We start from the raw sequence: 20478 nt of genomic DNA, 5'->3' as shown, positions 1-20478 counted from the left end.
ATGAAAAATAGGTATTCAGCTCGGCTCCACTTGTATAAGCTGGATACTTAGTATGAAATATATTTTACATATATATTTTTTATAATCCTATTTCTTTCAGCTCTAAAGCAATGTATTTTTTTTTATAAAACAAGCAAGGTCCAACTCGGCTCGTTTATCTCGGACTCATTATGAGCTTGAACTCGGCTAGCTAAAAATGAGCCAAGCTTGAACACTTCAAGTTTAGTCAGCTCTTTTACCAGCCTACCAACATCTTGGAATTCATCCTTCTGAATTTTCTATATTGCCCTTTGGACTTTGCAAAATACTTATTTAACCTCACATAAAAAGAGAAGGTAGGTATTTTGGTCATTTGAGGGTGTTATTGTCATTTAACTCAATTTAACTAAGATTTAAGTTAAAGTTTATGGTTAATGATAAGAGTGCATCTATTTGACAGCTTTTAGAAGAACGTAGGCTAAAATAAAAGGCCTTTTTATGCGATTGAAGGTAAAAACCTGGATCTAAGTGAAAATTTCTATTCTTTTTATAAGCAAAAGGAAAACTAAGAGATTACGACGAAGGCAACGATCAAACATTAAAATGCCATGGACCGTTACATAAATTAGCAAAAGTGTCATCAATGGGAAAAGCAAGTGTTAGATGGGGAGGTGGGGGCCGGGGTCTCATTTATGGTGAAACATGATCACATGTAGAGCCATGATAGATGGTCCGAGGTGGATCATGATCACATGTGGAACCACAATAGATGGCTAGAGATTGATCTTTATTGGGGGGGAGGGGGCATCACGTGATCATGGTGATGTTGGTCCCATGTGTAGAACCAAGTTTGGATGTGAGAATTTGGTACACAAAGTCCAATTTTGGTGAAAGTCGTGAAGCCTTTTAAATAAATAAATCTCTTATGGGGTTGACTGATGAAAGGTCCTTTTTGTGCATTCATATAGCTATACAGTTGGTAATGGCAGCTTCAAAACTTGACTTTTTAAGATTGCCTTGAGTTTGGTCTGAAAATAGTTCTTTTGTCCGATCCTCATATGATTAATATGATTAATGGTCATTGGGATTCAAATTCTCTAATGAATGTCATATTGATTTGTTAAGATTAGAGGGGTTTTTTTTTTTTTTTGAAGAACTAGGGCTTGTAAACCAACCGAGCAGCTTGTGACTCAGCTCGGTTCCGATCGTCAGGAACTCGTTCCCAATAAGTTTGTATAAGTGGAGAGCCGAGCCATGAGCAGTTCATTCAGCTTAAACGATTCGAGCCCAAACTCAGGGTGTTCGGCTCGGGTGAGCTGGCATGGATAAAATATTTACATATTTTATGTGTAATATATATTTTTAGTATAATACATAAAGAGAAGAATACATAGAATATAAATATAAAGAGAAAGATTCATGGAAGATATATATAAATTATGGACTATTATGTGTAATACATAAAATATATATAATTGTAAGTGAAATATATAAATGTTATATATAGATCCTATGTAATAATTAGCATAGATTATTTTACACAAACAGGCTCATGTTAGGGTCGTCTTGTTCAGGCACGAGCTGAGCTCAAGCTTGTCTCAGCTAAACAAGAGCACAAGCCTGGTCAACTGGTAAACGAGCCGAGCCAGAACATACCCTTTTCGGTTCATTCGGCTCATTTACCAGCCCTAGGAAGAGCTTTAGAACTAGGAACTGAATGCAAAGTCTATGACCAAACATCAACTAATATAAAACCAAAGATAATATTGCATGCATATCTCATAAGAACAATGCCACAAGACTGGTACTTTCATGTATATAAACAAAAACAAAATAACAAAGTTTATGAAATACGATTAAAAAACAATATGTATCATACGGTATCGTACGCTCATGCCCTTGTTTTTTCAGAAGATTTAGTTGTTGATATCTGGCTTTTATGTTATCATATTTTCAGATTTTATTTTTCGTATATTACATGGAGAAACCGCACCCAGGATCAGAGACCTAATCGTGCTGGTCTTAACTTTCTGATCAAGTATATGGTTCATAAAAGCCAGACACTTAAATGGCAGATCGTAATGTTTCAAAAGCCTTATTCTTTTACCCAATAAGTCCATGTTCAGTTGAGAATATGAAGTGCCTCAAGTAGACCTAGACACTCCCAACATTCACTAGAATTTCAAATATTCAGTATTATATGGGTCACCATCACAGTGAAAGAAGGCAACGATGATTTCACTGTAAGGAAGGCCTTTGCTCATGAAAGATTTATGTATATCAATCATTCAACCATGTGGAACTTAGGTGATTCAATGTGCCAACATTAAAACATGCAGACCAAGGCTTCTTGCACACAGTCTCAATCTCAAACTCATAATAACCTACCAAGACTCATGGAGCCGGACTCGATCGGGACCTCAGTCCATGATCCCCATTGATGAGCTCGGTTGTCGATCGAGCTACCGAAGTTTGACCATGGTTTTTAGCCATTTACGGAGGGACCAAGCAGATGACCTAAACCAAGAAGGAACTTTTCTAAAGAGTTAACACTGAACAGGTTAGGTTGTAGTTCTTGGTGCAGCTAGACCCATTGAATAGCAAGTTTTTTTGTCAGATCACTCATTAGGTGATTTACAGTGGGTGTTAGGTTGGATGGTTATTCAAATATGGGAATTGTCATTAAATTTGCAAAAGATATCTTAGGATGGTTGGTTTTCTGTATTAAGTATACAAGGATATTTTGGACTTTAAGCTTTATAATGACCTCTAGAAACATATAAACCATGGATATTTTCAGGTATTCTGATCTAGATTTATGAGGAATGAAATTGACATTTTTTTTCGTGGAGTTGTTTTAACCATAAACTTGTAGCTTGTAGGGTAGTTTTTAGTTCAAATTTCCTTGTCTTCACGGTTTCCTGCTCTTCTAGCAATACTGCACCCATTATTACCATCAGCAGCAACAAAAGTTGCCTTTTTTACAACCATAGTTGGTTGACAAGTTGCCTTAATTGTTTTCCAAAGTGCTGGTCCTACGTAGTTCTTGTATGGTAGTCTAGATCATTGACTAAAAGTGAACTAATCTCTTTTTTTTTGAAAGGTAAGCTGGGGGTTAGGCAGACCCTTACCAGTTATACAACTATACCATTGGGATTCGAACTTGCAACATCCCAACACAGGGTGACGTGCACTAGCTGCTCCTACCAGACAAGTATGACTTTTCATCATTGTAAAAATAACCCATTTTCGTGATATGTATGCAGTAGCTGTCACAATGATTCGTCACTCAAAAGTTTCAAAAATGAGACACGAGGATGCGGATTTTTTAATTTTTTAATCAATAAAAAACTATTTTTGAATATTTTAACATTAAAAATAGTTTTGTATTGAAATAAAATTAAAACTTATATTAAAATAATGTTGTATGTGTTGATGCCTGTGTCAGCGTGTCCATCCGTGTCACCAGGGACACGCAACCAACAATGATGTGTCCGTGACATAGCACAATAGGCTCAATCTGTACAAATAAAGAATCAACATGAGATGTTGAAGTTTGACCAGCTAACCAAAGAGATGTATATCTTGGATCATAAAGGCAGGAATAATATCTCGCTAGTGAATCATTTGACCAACTTGAAGTTCATACTTTTCATTCAAGTGAAGATGCATGAGCCTTGTGGGGGTCCTTTGATCATACTAACAATAATGTAGGTTAAGGGGTTTCAGTTGTGGGGTTTATGTTTTTAAACATCCAATATTAACCTAGCTTTCAACAAGTCTAATTTGTTAATATTTGAGCTGAAAGCCCACTTGATTATCTAACAGCCCATAGATGGATATTAGCAGTATGTACTTGGCAAGGGAACATCTCTCTATTCCATGTGTCCTTGACACTGTTTCCCTAGCACATTTTAGGACATGTTTGATGGTTTGTTCATGAAATTACTGAAAGGAAGAAGGAAACAAACAGAACACTGATTTTGTTCATTTCATAATAAATGTACTAGTCCAATGTTTGTTTGAACCGTGCTCGAATGTTGTGTTTCAAATGTTTTTTTTTTTATGACATGTGCAGACAACTTGGACCGTCGTGGATAATGGGTCAAATTACTTTATTTTGGTTCATATGACCTGATTCATCCATCATTTTATATGTTTCAAGAAGTTTATTATGGATTTTCGACTCATATATAGATCCAATTACTAAAAGTATGTCTAAAGCAATTGCTTTTTGCCCCAAATATTGATCTTCAATTGGATTTTTGCTCTAAATATGGATTTTTGCCTCAAATATAAATTGGTTTTTTATCCCAAGTTTTTTTTCCCTAATATAGATTTTTGCCTTGAATATGGATCGCGATATAAATTTTTGCCTTGAATATGAATTTTTTCCCAACCATATGAGTGTTTTAACATGTTTATTATGGATTTTAACGTCGGACAAACCCGAAACCCTATAATGCATATTTATATTTATATTCATTTTATGTACAAACCAAAAACAAAAAATAAAATATATTTATATACAAACCAAAAACCAAATAAATAACCTCCTTAATCAATGAAAATAAAAATAAAAATAAAAATAAAAATAAGAATTCATATTTTTTATATAGAACGATTAAAATCCATATTCCTATTTATTTTATATACAAATCAAAAATAAAAAATACAAAAAAATAAATTATATTCATAACTTTATACATATTTGATTCAAAGCCCTAATCAATGAAAATCAAAGAAAAAAAGCCCTAATTAATAAACATCAAACAGAAAACCCTCTAATAAATGAAAATCAAACCTAATCAAAGAAAATCAAATAAGAAGAACCTAATCAAAGAGATAAAAAAAATCAATGAGAACATCAAAGAAAAAAAAAACCAAAATGAAGAAGAAGAAGAAGAAAGGGGAGACAGAGACCCCTATCCAGAGAGAGACCAATCCAATCACCAAAAACCCATCTGAAATGATGAAAAACAAATTGATTAGGCCTCACACCACTTCTCCACATCTGTCTAAACAAATCCAAACATTCATTTTTTATTAAACACTTGGTGGCCATTTCATCCATCCATCTCTGCCTCTGGTGAGGGTTTCAAAGAATTGTTTCATGTAATGGGCGTCTGGTGGGCATTTCAACCATCCATTGATGCAATATATCATTCATCCTTGCTTCTCTGGTGGGCGGATGATGAATGAAAGCATTGGGTTTTCGTGTGTCTCAAGACAAAGGGAGCAATGGAGAGAAGGGAGATGGGTCTCATCATACCATGGGGAGGATGGTGGAGGAGGAGACCGTCTCTGGTTGGGAACTGAGCAACCATGGGCGTCCTGGGTGAGCATGGTGGGAGTCTCCCTTGAGCTTGGTGATGGAGTATTGAATTCAGGTGGTCATCTTTGGGTGAGAAGAGCCTTAGCTCGAGGAGCCACCAGGCCCACCACCATCTTTGTGTCTCCCACTGGCTGGCCGCTGTACAGGAGAGACAGAGACCCTTTTTTTTCCTTGTTCCTCCCGTCCCTATTATTTTTGTCACAGTTGGGGGTCAAACGAAAAGAACGCCCGAAAACAGATGCGGCGGACGCCGTTTCGTGCATCTGCCCGTCCGTTTGATGATTTCACCATCCCCTGCGGCCCAAACGTCCCTTTCACCATCCCCCGCGGCCCAAACGTCCCATTTCGGGTGGGGGGGCGGTGCATCAAACATGCCCTTAAGGAACAATACACCCTTTCCTTCACTCAAACTGATTATCCGTGTCTCCACCTTGATGTTTCAAGTGCATAGAAGAAGAGCTCACACCTGCAACTGCAGTACAATCTGTGCCAAAGCGTGTAAAGTGCACTCCTAGTGTTCAATCCAATGTTGTCGTCGGTATCGTATCGGCCTTGTATCATTTGACCAATGATTCAGGTGAATCGGCCGATACCAATACTCAAGTGAATCGTTCTGAATCGGCCAAAAAATAGTAAGTGTCAATGACGTGTTAAAGCCATTAAAATAATATTAAAAATAATTTCAAGTACTTTTTACATTCATTAAAAAATAGCCAATATAGGGGTGAAGCGTATCGATTTTCTTCTGATACGATAAGTATCAGCTGATACAGACAATACACACCGATACTGACAACATTGGTTCAACCAAATTCCCAATGTCCCAAGTTTTTTGTTTTTGATGACAAGGAACCAAATGACTTAATGGACTGACCTTCGGTGAGGCAGACCCTGGGTGGGGCTCAAAACCACCCTGTACATGGCCCACTTTCAAAAGCTACAGACACACCAATGTGTCTGTGGAGTTTGATCCTGCATCTTCATCTCAATGCCTTCACGACTACCCCGGGCTCTACGTTGGCAACCCTGAGGTGGTCCAAGTGTCCCAAGTTTGAAACACCCTTATCGGTTTGTTCCATTTTAGGAGTCAAAGGCAAGTCCCTTGTAATCAGGACTTTTCTTTGCCAAATCAATTACACCTCAACATAATGTAAGGACATGAAAGGATCTTAAGTTGTTATGAACCAAATCAATCATCCAATATATTTCTGTTGTCTTGCCTTGGGATTTGTCCCCTGCAGTGAACTCATGAACAACTCCATCGATCTAGATTATGCTACTTCCTGATGACTTCTTAACCTCGGGATCCTCCATCAATCTCCTTACACTGGCAGCAACTTCTCCATTACCAACCATCATTAGCAAATTTGATACACCTCAACATAATGTAAGGACATGAAAGGATCTTAAGTTGTTATGAACCAAATCAATCATCCAATATATTTCTGTTGTCTTGCCTTGGGATTTGTCCCCTGCAGTGAACTCACGAACAACTCCATCGATCTAGATTATGCTACTTCCTGATGACTTCTTAACCTCGGGATCCTCCATCAATCTCCTTACACTGGCAGCAACTTCTCCATTACCAACCATCATTAGCAAATTTGATGAAGTCACGTACCGACCTCTATCCTCCGGATCCAACTTAATGAGGTCCTTTGCAATGTGCAATCCCATCTTGTAATTGCCATGAATCAGGCAACCATGAAGTAAAGCTCCCAACACTGACATGTCGGGGTCAAATGGCATGTTTATTAATAAATTGTAAGCCTCTGCTAGATACCCTCCACGAGAAAGGATATCAATCATGCATCCATAATGTTCTGCCTTTGGTTCTATCTTATACACCCTTTTCATAATAAGCACTTCCAACCATCATCAACCATACCTGCATGGCAACATGTCATAAGCATACCCATGAACATAATCCTATCAGGCTGCAAACCTAACTTGATCATCTTTGAGAAGAGAGACAGGGAACAAGTCCCACATCCGTGTATCGCAAAGCTTGTCATCATGGTATTCCATGATTCCAGATTTTTAGGTTCTCCATCTACAAACAAACGTACACGAAATCTAATCTACCACATTTAGCATACATATGAACAAGAGAATTCCTCTGCATTACAGAACCTTCAATCTTCTCTCTGTCAATGAAAGCATGTATCCATTCTCCTTGAGCAAGGGAACCCAATTGAGAACAAGCTGAAAGTGCACAAACAACCGTGATATAATTGGGCCTCACTTTAAGAAGCAGCATCTTATGAAAGAGTTCCAGAGCATCCGAAGACAACCCACATTGGACGTACCCTGATATCAAAGCATTCCAAGCTACAGCATCTCTTTCAGGAATTTCATCAAACACTTCTCATGCTCCCTCGACATCACCGTTCACCACATACCAAACCAACATCGCTGTCCTGATCGCCGTATCTTTCTCAGTAATTCCATCAAACACTTGGCATGCGGCCCCAATGCAGCCCCACCCAGAATACAACACAATCAAGGCACTAGCCACAAAAGGATCAGAACCAAAACCAGATACAATGATCTGCGCATGGAAGGTTACGCCTTCAACGAACGTGGAATCAATGGAAGAACAAGCCTTAATTACAGAAGTAAGCACATGCTTGTCAGGAGTGAAATTTTGAGTCAGCATTTGATGGTAGAGAAGAAGAGCATGGTGGGGATTGTGATCTTGGAGGGAGGCCTTGATGATGGTGTTCCACATAAAGGAGTTGAGATGCTGACCATTCTCCAAAGCAAAGCTTGACTGGTGGGCCAAGTGGGTGAAGGAAGCCAAGAGCTTGGTGGCATTGTTGGGTTGTGCTGCTGTTGTAAGTTGTGTGTGGGTTTGCTTGAGTTGTTGGAAGTGATTGATGCATCCTAGTGAGGTAGATTGGAAGTGTTTTGTGTGTGGGAAGAGGGGCTGGTTGGTACTGGAGATGTCAAAATGTGGGTGAGGGAATCAGGCTGCATTAGGTGGCAGGAGGGCATATTTGTAAATGTGCTTTGGTGTGTGTGCTATGGTGTTGCATCAATTCTAATATAAGTACACGTGGAGGTTGAAAATTATGCTTATGTTTTTTTTTAAGGAGAAAAGTTAAGCATCTATTGGAACTCTGCCAGTTGAAAGTTTTGAGCCTGTGGTCTAGGGACAGGGCTGGTAAACTAGCCGAGCTTGGGCTGTTCGGGCTTAGGTCGTTAAGGCTAGACTCTCACTCGGGCCGGATTGTGAGCTCATAGTTTTGCGAGTTAATCATGAGTTGGCTCATTTTCTAAAAAGCTTGTATTTTAAGTGTTTTTCAAAGCTTGTTAATATATAAAAATATATAAATTATGTATAATATATTTGTAATACATATATAAAACATACATAATATTCATTTGTGTATATAAGATACATAATGTGTAACAAATATATAATATGTAAAATGAGCCTCTTTGAACCAAGATTGCCATGTTCGTGCTCAACTCATTTACTTGAATGAGCTGGCTCATAGCTTGGCTTGCCAAGCTCAATTTCTGAGTGAGCCATGCTGAACTCTGAGCTGCTTATGTCGTTTCCCATCCCTAATTAGGGACGTAAATGTTTCATATTTGGATCAGATGACCTAATATCATATCCGAGTAATCGGATGTAGGCTAAATAGATTCGAATTTGAATTGAGACTTGGATGGTGAAAAGTTCATACAAGATCCACCTTTTACATGTAAACAAATTGGATATCCATTAAATTCAGATATTTGTTGGATTCAGTAGCAAAAAATCAAATCCATATCCACATTCGATTATAATCAGATATGGTTTTGGCTTACCAAATGCAGCTAGACGGGATCGAATTCGGTAGGATATCAGAAAAAAATTTATCCATTGACATCCCTACCTCTGATCTCAAGTTCAAGGATCTGATGTCGTGTGGAGAGCAGCTACGGTTATATTGTATATAACAAATAATCAGTTATATTCAATCCCCACCACACATTTCACTAGGGAACTCTGAGATATGTAAATGGGGCTCACATACACCTCTATTAAGCAAGATGTGTGGCGGTGATGAAATATAACAAAATATACAATATGATGGTAACTGCTCACTTTTTGAAGACCTAGGGCACGCTTGCAATGCCCTGTGAAAGTGGGATTTTCTCAAATTCCTGTGATTACAAAACATAATGACAGAACTTTCACACACAACTTTGACAGGAAAACACAAACATGTGAAAGTTGCTGTGATTGTCACCTGCCACTCTATACACATTCTAACTTGAGAAAGTTGGTCACAGGTGTGAACCTGTGACTAGTTTTCACAAGCTGAGATCACAACTGTGATCAAAACAAATGTGCCTCTAATATACATATTTCAAAGGGAAACACATGGTTCTTTGGCCCAACCTGGAGGTTCAAGCCAGAGATCATTAGCTTTCAAATCCAAGGATGTCAAATTTGATCCCTCACAATTGAGAACCTTCTATTTTTATGATAAAAATATAAAAATAGAACATCAAGAAAATCATGAAAAAATGCAATGCACAAAAAGGCAATAATTAAAATTTGAGTGGTTCTATATTGATGTCATGCTTTCAAAATTCATCGTGATTAGACTCTCAATAAATTTAGCAGGTGACGAGAAGACTTGGGTAAAAGCAGCTTAGCTCCAAATCCATCTTACTCATAAACATACTGTTAATCTTCTTTCGATTGTGTGCATGTCATGTTTCAATATTATAACAAAATTGATCTGAAGCTGTCAGGCTGCAGAATGCTCTGAACTAGACCACTGCAATTTTTTGATAAAATAATTTTGGGATTTATTATGTTATTATACATATCAAGTACTCCATTCAACAAATCTTATTTAGGCGACAACCACGTAAATTTGCATCATAACTTGTTCTATATGAATTTCAGTACATATGGAAAAGAAAGCTCCTCATTCATGGGTTCCTTTCCTCAGCATGGCAAGAAATTCTTCATAATTGATGACTCCATCCTGAATAGAATCCCATTTCAGAATGTTAGCTAGACATCTTTACATGTATGAACAGAATAGAGGAACACTAATAATATAGAACACCAACATAAAGACATGATAATAGCTAACTAAAGCAAAAATCTTCCAACAATTACTAGCAAGTATTCCAAGGAACAAGTTACGTTATCTGTGTCCACTTCATCAAGAACCTCCTTGATAGTGGTTTCATCTCCCATACCGTAATCTTTCATAGCTTGATATAACTCATCTCTGGTGATATAACTGGCAAAAGAGAAGGTGATAAAAATGTCAACAGAGACCTGATGCATAATTCAAATTTGAGACAACTTTCATCTTAGCTGAATGCAATCGATAATGTAACAGTGTAATTTCAGTGCAAAATTTATCACTGCAACAATCCAATGGCCTGCATTTGTGAAAAAGCATACTGACCCGCTATTATCTTTGTCAAAGTATCGAAAAGCCTTAAGCACATTTTCTTCCCTTTCCAGCCTATGCCGATGCATGGTAGCAGTGATGAACTCAATATAATCGATGGTTCCATTTTTATCAACATCAGCCTGAATCACATGAAGAAAGCATTTAAAAAATAACTGTTGTTTTTTAGCTTATCAAGTTAAAAAGGGTTACAGTTAAATGTTAACTAACAGAATCCATCAGTTGCTTCACTTCAGCTTCAGTAAGTTGTGATCCTAGCCTAGCCAAACCAGTCTTCAACTCTTCATAGGTGATAACACCACTGTTGTCAGTGTCAATGTTTCTGAACAATTCCTTCAGCCCCTTGATCTCTTCCTCTGAGATGTTTTCAGCAATAACCTACAAGGCAATTAGAGAAAGGATGAAATCCGAGATTGATTGGACATATAACTAACAAAAACTAATTAGTACTGTAGTCCACCTTCAGTGCCAATTTCTTTAGCTTGTTCATTGCCCTGAATTGCTTCATCCTAGATAGAACTGCACTGCCTATGGGTTTGTCTGACGCAACACCATCTTGCTTGATCCATGGATGATCTAATTCATATCAGCATCCAAGTTACATTCTTTTCATGAAGCATTGATGTGAAAGCAAGGGAAGCCAATCATGGAAAACAAACACAAGTATGTGACTCATTATAATTTTCTGTAACACAATATTTTCATATCAAGCTATGGATTTTGCTGACATTCATATTGTTGGTTTATGTAGCAGATGTAACTAAGGTTGGCTGAACAGGACTAAAGAGTTTATCACTGGATAACCATCAAAACATGTAAAAGCTGATGAAAATTAATTTATTGGTGATGTTACTAGTTTAGTTTCAAACTATTGCAGGCGGCAATAAACTGAATAGGAAAAACAATTGACGCATACAAGTGAAGTGAAATATCTAACCAAGAACTTGGGCAGCTGTAATTCGTTTCTTCGGATTCTGCGTTAACATCTTCCTGACTAGATCCTTTGCAGACTTGGATATAGAAGGCCATGGTTCACTCTCAAGATCAATTTGACCTTTTATGATCAAATCAAATATGTCACTCTCTGTCTCTGGCAAAAAAAAAAGTATTAACATCTGAATTTTCAAATCTACTAATGGAAACCTGAAATTAGCATGCATGAAAGTGAAAGATTCAAGAAGCTCGTGGGTAGATAAAGATGGTTACCAGCCAAAAATGGAGGCACACCACTAAGAAGGATGTACAGTATAATTCCAGCACTCCAGACATCAATTTCCTTCCCGTAGTTTCGACTTAACACCTCCGGAGCCACATAATAGGCAGTTCCGACAGTTTCTGTGTACACTTTGCCTGGAAGAAATCAATCAAATGGTCAGGTATTAGAGCTAAAACTACCATTAATTGCATGACATGTTACCTAATTGACATTGATTTATGAGATAGATTACACAAAAGAATCACTGACTTCCATGCAAGCACCATTCATATTACAAGTTTCAAAATTGTTGAGAAAACAAGAATGTGGGTTAATACGTAATACATCAACCTTCCATAATTGAGTATAAGACCATAAGCAATCACATTGACACATAAAACCTTGTTCTGAGACAGAGACACACCATACGAGAGAAACCAAGCGTGTTCTATAGGGACAATTCATCCCCACATAAGGTACTGATAATCAAGTTTAGTTTTTTTTTATTTATAACCTGAAAAATTCATCCCCACATGGAGATTTGGTTAAGCTGACTCAGCCTGCCATATCTACATTACTCATGTCAGTGGCATAAAACTCCGAGGCTAGGACCCCTGCCCCCAAGGCCTATGTTGGGTGTTGGCTTTCGCAGAGGGACGACGCCCATGGGAACAGAACCTTAACCGCCCGTCTAGCGGCCAAGGCCCCACCCCCACTATGCCAACTCCCTTGGAGAGATAATCAAGTTTAGTTGACATTCCAAATTTCATCCCTGAGCATAAATGGAAAATTTTATTGGTACCAGCATGGTATAACAGCTCGTCCATATGGCCAGGCTCTAGATGAGTGTGGTTTATGTTAAATTTTTTATTATGAAAAAAATAAAATTAATGAATCTATATAATAGGTATATATTAAAACTTAAATATTTTTATTAGAAACATGTATATGAAAATTATTAAGTCAAATAAATACTGTTTTATTCCACTTGCAGTTGAATAAGAAAGCTCTAAAAAATTAATCAACATCTTATTTACCCATCCATCTAGTAAGAGAAAGAACCACACACAAAAAAGTTCTTTTTAAAACAAATGGCAAAATGTATAAAGAAAAAAATAGCATAACATTGGGAAATTATGAAGGAGAGAGAAGCCTAGCCTGTAGGAGAGAGGGGCATGACATTTTGGTTGAGTCATTCAATATTTACTTTGACATGAGGTTAGGCAGTTTTTAATGAAAAATCGGACAAAGGGTTTCAGAAAATTAAGAGAGAGAGAGAGAGAGAGAAAGAGAGAGAGAGAGAGAGAGAGAGAGAGAGAGAGAGAGAGAGAGAGAGAGAGAGAGAGAGAGAGAGAGAGAGAGAGAGAGAGAATTTGGGTATAGAAAAGTTACCCAATTAGATATCTAACTATTAACACATTAATTTTTTGAAAAAGAAATTTACAAATGCCTAGAGAAATTTATAATTCCATTGTGAGAACTCATGATAAGGATGTCATTTGAGAAAAAGTTATAAAGGAAAAACTTTTTGGCTTCCACTACTCATATTTCTGTTTTTATAATATTAGAGATGCTTCTGCTTTTATAATATTAGAGAATTATTTAGATAAGTTAGAAGTGCATGACCATCATCCAGACAACTATCAAATCTATCCATATGTTGACCATCATCCAGACAACTATCAAATCTATTCATATGTCATTTATCTGGCATGGCATGGCATAGCATTAGGACAGAATATTATTGGGCATGGTGAATGTACTCTTAGGCGAAAGTGTTCAAATGTAACATGAAAGTAAAAGCATCATCAGTTCCTCAAAACTTAACCAATATAAATATTCAATTATATACTAGTTATTGCCAACACACTCCAATTTATTTTCCTGGAGTATCACAAGCAGTGTAAACCTTTTCTCAAGCAGGCCTTTTAATTTGCTAGATCATGCAAATGCCCACATTTATTCTTATCCATAAGTGCCTTGTAGAGATAACCAGGGACTGTTAAGAAACCCTGGTTTTTCCTCTGTTCCCTATTAAATTATCTGTGTCAGTCGTATATGGCAATTTATCCAGATCTTTTAACATTGTTTTGAAACACAATTGTTCATCAATGAAACCTCCCTGGGAGAGACAAAAAAAAAGTCATTGATATAAGGTCTTCAATTCCATGGTTTGGCACCAACAACAATGAACAAGAATAACAGGCTTGAGGACATGTCAAAGATTACACCACACATCTCAAATAAAGTTGTGAGATTCCTGCAGTTATAGGTTTCTTCTCCATTGATCAGCAACCACTATGTAACTGATAAATTTCCTCAAAACCTCCTATCACATCATTATTTTGACAGAAACAACATTCCTGTCATTCAAATCCTTTCCCATCACATTACTTTGAACATAGCATACCTTCTAGTCCTGGTCACCTGAAGTGAATCATACAGGGAAAATGTAAAAACAAGGAAAAAGAGTTCTCTTTTCCATTTTGAGATTGTGAACCATTAAAAATTTGTAAGAAAACTGCCCAAGACATCATTCAGACTCTATCACCTATTGGCAACAGAAGAAATTATTGAGAATTCTAAAACAAAATGAGATAGATGAAGGACACACATGTTATGTGGTTCAGAGTTGCAGAGAGCAACTCCTACATCCATGGTGAAAGCCACTTCTATTTTTCCTCTCTTCTTATTGTTTTGAGTGGCACACTATCTTTATTTATGCTAGAGATTACACCAATTTTTGCTTCCTACAAAATAGGAAGTCTTTCTACATTTTAGAAGATGAGAAGGCGTTGAGAACTCTACCAGCGTTTTTTATTTAGTTTCCTTCTTGGATTGGATTCTTTTCTTATCTTCAAGAGAAACTGATTCCAACTTTGTTCATAGCCTCCTTCAAGCTAAACGGGCTGCTCAGGACGTTGAGCTTGACACATAGCTGTCTAAATCTTGGAGTAGCTAAAGGCTTAGTTAAAATATCTGCAATTTGAACCTTATTTGAGATATACCAAACTTCTAATTCTCGTTTTGCCAACTTATCATGAACAAAATGAATGTCTATTTCAATGTGTTTACTTTGATTATGATAAATTGGATGAGAGGCCAAATATGAAGCTCCTAAATTATCGCACCAAAGTAAAGGGATTTTGGACTGACGAATCCCAACTTCTTGCATCAAGTACAGTAGCCAAGTTAATTCAGTAGTGGTATTAGCAAGAGCACGATATTCATATTCAGTGTTGGATCTGGATACTGTTGGTTGTTTTCTAGAACTCCAGGAAATTAAGTTGGATCCATAAAAAACCGTGTACCCTCCAGTGGACTTAGGATCATCAGGGCATCCTGCCCAATCAGCATCAGAATAAACTTAAAGAGACATGTCTGAACTAGGTTTTATCATCAAGCCATGTTTTAAAGTTCCTTTGAGATATCTTAGAATCTGTTTGACTGCAATCCAATGTCCTTCACAAGGAGAATGCATGAACTGGCAGACTCTGTTTACAACAAATGAGATGTCAAGTCTTGTAAGAGTAGCGTATTGAAGTGATCTAACAACACTTCTATACAAAGATGGATCTTCAAATTTGGATCTAGCTTGAGTGGATAAAGGGGGAGTTAATGCCATTGGCATGGAATTTGGTTTTGCTCCAATCATAGATGTGTGCATGATAATATCCAAAATATATTTCCTCTGAGCTAAAAAGTAAAAACAGACCTTTATTAGAAAATTTTGCTTCTATTCCCAAAAAGAAGTGAAGAGACCCCAGGTCCTTAAGAGCAAACTCTTTTCCTAACTGTTTGATGAGTTTTTAAATGTAATCAGAAGAATTTCCCGTGATTATAATATCATCAACATATATAAGAGCATAAACCACATATTTATTGTTTTTGAGCACATATAAGGATGTATCAGTTCTGGCCCCCCTAAAACCCATGATGTTGAGAAAACCACTGAGTCTAGAAAACCATGCTCTAGGGGCCTGTTTGAGACCGTACAAAGCCTTCTTTAATTTACAGACATATTGAAGCATTTTTGGATCTTCAAACCCTGGGGGTTGATCCATATAAACTTCTTCCGATAGAGTCCCATGAAGGAATGCATTGTGGACATCCAATTGCCTAATGTCCCATCTGTTACTTATAGCTATAGTTAGAACAAGTCTGATGCTAGTTGGTTTAATGACAGGGCTAAAAGTTTCAAAATAGTCTAACCCTTTCTGTTGATTGTAGCCCTTAGCAATCAACCGAGCCTTGTATCATTCTAAAGAGCCATCAGTCTTTTTTTTTATCTTAAAGATCCATTTGCAACCAACAGCGTACTTGGCTTGTTGAGGAGGAATAAGATCCCAAGTTTGATTTCTTGTCAAGGCATCAATTTCATCTCTCATGCCACAAACCCATTTGGGATCGGCAATGGCTTCTATAAAAGTAATATTTTCTTTATCTTGAAGCAATATGACAAGTAAGGCCTCAGGAAGAGGATACTTGGTTGCATGAAAAACCTTGGGTTTCCATGTTCCATCTTGAAGTCTAGTCACCATATGATGAGTTCTGACTGGTTGAGATTGAATCACATTCTCATTGGTTGATTTGGGTGATTCTCTACACTTATTTTCATTTTGACTGCTTGATGAGCGATCCAGACTCAAAAACAAGTCTTGATTGTCATCCTCGACTTCATCTTCAAACCTATCTTGATTGAACTGATTTGTTAACTCTATATCACGATCATGGTTTTGGCTTTTTTGAGATGTGCTGGAGATAATTATAGGAGATGGAAGAGTTGATAGAGGAAGTTGTGCTCTAGTATTTTGACTTTGATCGCTTCTTTCAAAAGGAAATTTGGACTCATCAAACACGACATGTCTGGATATGAACATCTTTTTATTTGTCAAATTTAGACAGTAATAGCCATAATATGTGGAACATATCCCAGAAACACACATCTATCTGACTTGTACTCCAACTTGTTCTTCTTATAATTTCTTACGCAAGGAAAACAAAGGCAACCAAAAACTTTTAGAAATTTGTAATCTGGCTGCCTTTTGAACAAAACTTCTAATAGTGATTTTCCTTTAAGTAGGAGTACGATTTTTCAAGTAAATGGCTGAAAAAAAATCATATGACCAGTATTTTGAAGGAATTAATGCTTGAGCCATCATAGTTAAGTCGGTTTCAATGATGTGATGGTGCTGGGGTTCAGCAGCACCGTTTTGCTCAGGTTAAAATCTGAAGCTATTTTCGCTCTCAATAGGGGTCGGTCCCAAAACATCAGAAAAAATCAAGTCCAATGGTCTATCAACAGAACTAGAAGAAGGATTAAATGGAAGACTATGACTTTTATCCTTCTGACAAGCTTCACAGATACTACTTTCAACGATATTTGAAAAGGAAAGACCAAACTTATTAATGACTTGACAAACGATATTTAAGGCTAGAATGATGCCATTGATCCATAGTAGCTTTTTCTCCAAGATGAACAACTTTGTTCTCCCTTTCAAGCTTTCTTTGGTATAAACCATCTTTACTTTTTCCTTGAAGTAGGGTTTTCCCTGTGTGGAGATCCTTCACATAGCAATTTGAGGGGTGAAATTCAAAGAAAACATGATTATCCTTTGAAAACTTCTAAATAGAGAGAAAGTTTCTAGATATAGTTGGCATATGTAATATATTATTCAGCTAAAGATTATGCTTAAAACATGTAGAACCACTGTGTTGTATAGGAAAACCTGAACCATCTCCAATTTGAAGGGCATCGGATCCTTGATAATTTGAATGGATGGAAAGATTGTTGATGTCACTTGTTACATGATGAGTGGCACCCGAGTTTGGGTACCAATTGTCATCGCCCACATAACTTGAACTTGAAGATGTGGGAGCAGCATGATAGGTTTGAGGAGACGAAGCCTTTGAGCAAAGTTTTGAAGCTGATAACATTGACGTGTTCCATGGCCTGCCTTTTCACAAAGTTTGCAGAATAGATGACCACCTTGATTTTTTTCATTTTGGTTATAAAATCGATTTCCATTTTGTCTTCCACCTTTGTTCCTTCCATTTCTCCGATAGTTCTTTCTTCTATAACTTTAACCATTTCCACGGTTTTGCTCATATGGTTGCTTGCTAGACAGGTGTGCAGCAGGTAGCACCTAATCTGACTCATTTGACTCAAGTTCACTAAGGTTCACATCTTGAGTCAATAACATAACATGTAGAGCATCAAGAGACAGGTTGATCTTCTCCTCTAGTCTCTATTGTAGTTTTGAAGGCACGATACTCATTTGGTAGCTCTCTGAGGATTTGCATAATTAAATCCTCCTCATCCACTGGCTTAGAGGCGATGGCAAGTTGATGAGCAATAGATTTTGCTCTTTGAATGAATTCATCAATGCTTTTAATCCCTTTCTTGAGATCTTGAAACTAGGACTTAAGCTGCATGATTCTGGATTTTGAATGTGCAGCATAAGATTGCTTTAAGGATTTCCAAACATCAAATGAGGTATTTAACCTCACTACTTGGCTCAGAACTGATTCCGTTAGGGATGCATAGATCCGATCATGTTTCCTCTATTCAACATATGTTGGATTCACGGCAAGAGGGTCACCGATAGTCATTGGAGGAGCCATTCTACTACCATCGATAAAGCCAATCAGATCATAGGTGTATAGGATTGACTTAAATTGAGACTCCCATAAGAGATGGTTTTCTCCGGAGAGCTTGATCAAAAGAAAATGGTGCAGATTACCTGGGACTTGAGAAAATGAGAGTTGGATGTACCCGATGATGAGCTCGTATTGGATGCCATTGATACTAAGAGCCCTGGGTTCTGATACCATAAAACGAAATGAGAAAGATGGACACACGAGTTACGTGGTTCAAAGCTGCGGAGAGCAACTCCTACGTCCATGGTGAAGGCCGCTTTTATTTTTCCTCTCTTATTGTTTTGAGGAGTGACACACTAGCTTTATTTATACTAGAGATTACACCGATTTTTGCTTCCTACAAAATAAAGAAGTCTTTCTACATTTTAGAAGATGAGAAGGCATTGACCAACGTTTTTCATTTAGTTTCCTTCTTGGATTGAATTATTTTCTTATCTTCAAGAGAAACCGATTCCAACTTTGTTTCCTTCTTGATTTGATCTTTATCTTTACTAACTTCTTTGTTGGTGCAGCTACCTTCTATTCATCGTTGCTCTCTTAACTGACGATGAGGATATCTTTCCTGTTATTTGACCTTCCTCAAATGACGTCTCCGGATCTTTATCTTCACCAAAATCTACTGGCACTAATTCTGTTAAGCAGCTGATACATAATTGTGAGATGTTAGAGGACAGACTGTGTTTGGGATATCTAAAATCTTGGTATTCTACCTAATCTAGATAACTGAATCTGGTCTTTCTAGCATCCATTGCAAGGAATGTCAGCATACAGAATTCCAGCCATGATGAGAAGGTGAAAATCATTTTACCATAACGTCTGCAGAGTTCAAAGCAGGCACAACTGAGGAGACACATATGAAAGTAAGTGCAGACCATCAAAAGAAATCAGTGGAAAGAATAAAAAAAGAACTTTTCATCAAATTCTGATTTTAATCAGAGGAAACTGACCTTCTTCAATGAACACGGATAACCCGAAATCGGTAGCCTTAATAGGAGAACTCTCGTCCTTACTCTCCAACAAGAAATTCTCTGGCTTTAGATCCCTATGAATGACACCCATGAAATGGCAAGCATTCACTACATTCACAATTTGCCTGCAAATATTCGCCGCTGCTTTCTCCGAATAGGTCCCCTTGGCGATTATCCGATCGAAAAGCTCACCACCCGAGCACAACTCCATCACCAAATGAACAGACTGTTTATCTTCATAGGCCCCCTTGAATTCTACAATGTTGGGCTGCCCAGTGAGGTGCTGCAGGATGAGGATCTCTCTCTTCATGTCCTCTACATCAGCCTTACTGATCAGCTTGCTCTTAGCTATGGTTTTGCAGGCGTAACGAAGGCCGGTCGATCGCTCGGAGCAGAGATAGACAACACCAAATTGGCCTCTTCCTAGTTCCTTGTCCATCTTATACAGAGTGTTTATGTTCACCATGGGCTTACCCAGAATGGTTCCAGAAGCATCAGATGAAGACATGCTCCTTGCAACTGGGTAACTTCCTTTCTGACTGTTCTTACTCTGTTTTTCATCTTCTTGAGGTTTGTTGGTGATTGATTTTTTGTTGTTTCGAGCTTGAGATTGTGTACTAGTGGAGCCCTTTGGCGTCCAATTGCCTGAGGAGATTGGAATTTCACGAATTGCTTTTGAGAAGCAGAAACCCATCTTTTTGTGAAGCAAATTAGTGAGCAGTTCAGTTCTTGGATTGATGAGTGTGGTTCAGAAAACAGAGAGGGTGAGAGAAAGTTGGTTGGTCTTATATTGGACTGTGGGAATGAGAATATGAAGTATAGAGCAAGGAAGCAAGGAAGATGGGTAGAGACTGCTTCAGATCAGATGCTTTAAATACTTTGTAAAGTTCACAACTGGCTTTCTAG

The 20478-nt window shown here is 37.6% G+C and overlaps 2 protein-coding genes across 2 annotated transcripts; both read right to left on the bottom strand.

Moving 5' to 3' along the window:
• Positions 1-6817: 6817 nt before the first annotated feature.
• LOC149836063 (putative pentatricopeptide repeat-containing protein At5g59200, chloroplastic) lies at positions 6818-8045 on the bottom strand. The gene is made up of 3 exons (XM_090009696.1): positions 7703-8045; positions 7384-7624; positions 6818-7163 (listed from the first exon to the last, which is right to left on the bottom strand). Exons 1-3 carry the CDS (start codon positions 8043-8045, stop codon positions 6818-6820), a joined length of 930 nt encoding a protein of 309 aa, XP_089865822.1.
• Positions 8046-10115: 2070 nt separating this feature from the next.
• LOC149836062 (calcium-dependent protein kinase 33-like) lies at positions 10116-20083 on the bottom strand. Its single transcript, XM_090010775.1, has 8 exons — positions 19552-20083; positions 11956-12099; positions 11687-11839; positions 11210-11325; positions 10960-11127; positions 10744-10871; positions 10473-10572; positions 10116-10308 (listed from the first exon to the last, which is right to left on the bottom strand). The coding sequence occupies exons 1-8, from the start codon at positions 20078-20080 to the stop codon at positions 10249-10251; spliced, it is 1398 nt and encodes a 465-aa protein (XP_089866901.1). The 5' UTR covers positions 20081-20083; the 3' UTR covers positions 10116-10248.
• Between the last annotated feature and the right edge of the window lie 395 nt (positions 20084-20478).

The sequence above is a fragment of the Nuphar pumila genome, chromosome 6 (assembly GCF_984573655.1).
Source record: "Nuphar pumila chromosome 6, dmNupPumi1.hap1.1, whole genome shotgun sequence".
NCBI lineage: Eukaryota > Viridiplantae > Streptophyta > Magnoliopsida > Nymphaeales > Nymphaeaceae > Nuphar > Nuphar pumila.
The sequence above is the reverse complement of the archived record's forward strand: the minus strand, read 5'-3'. Positions and strand labels throughout refer to the sequence as shown.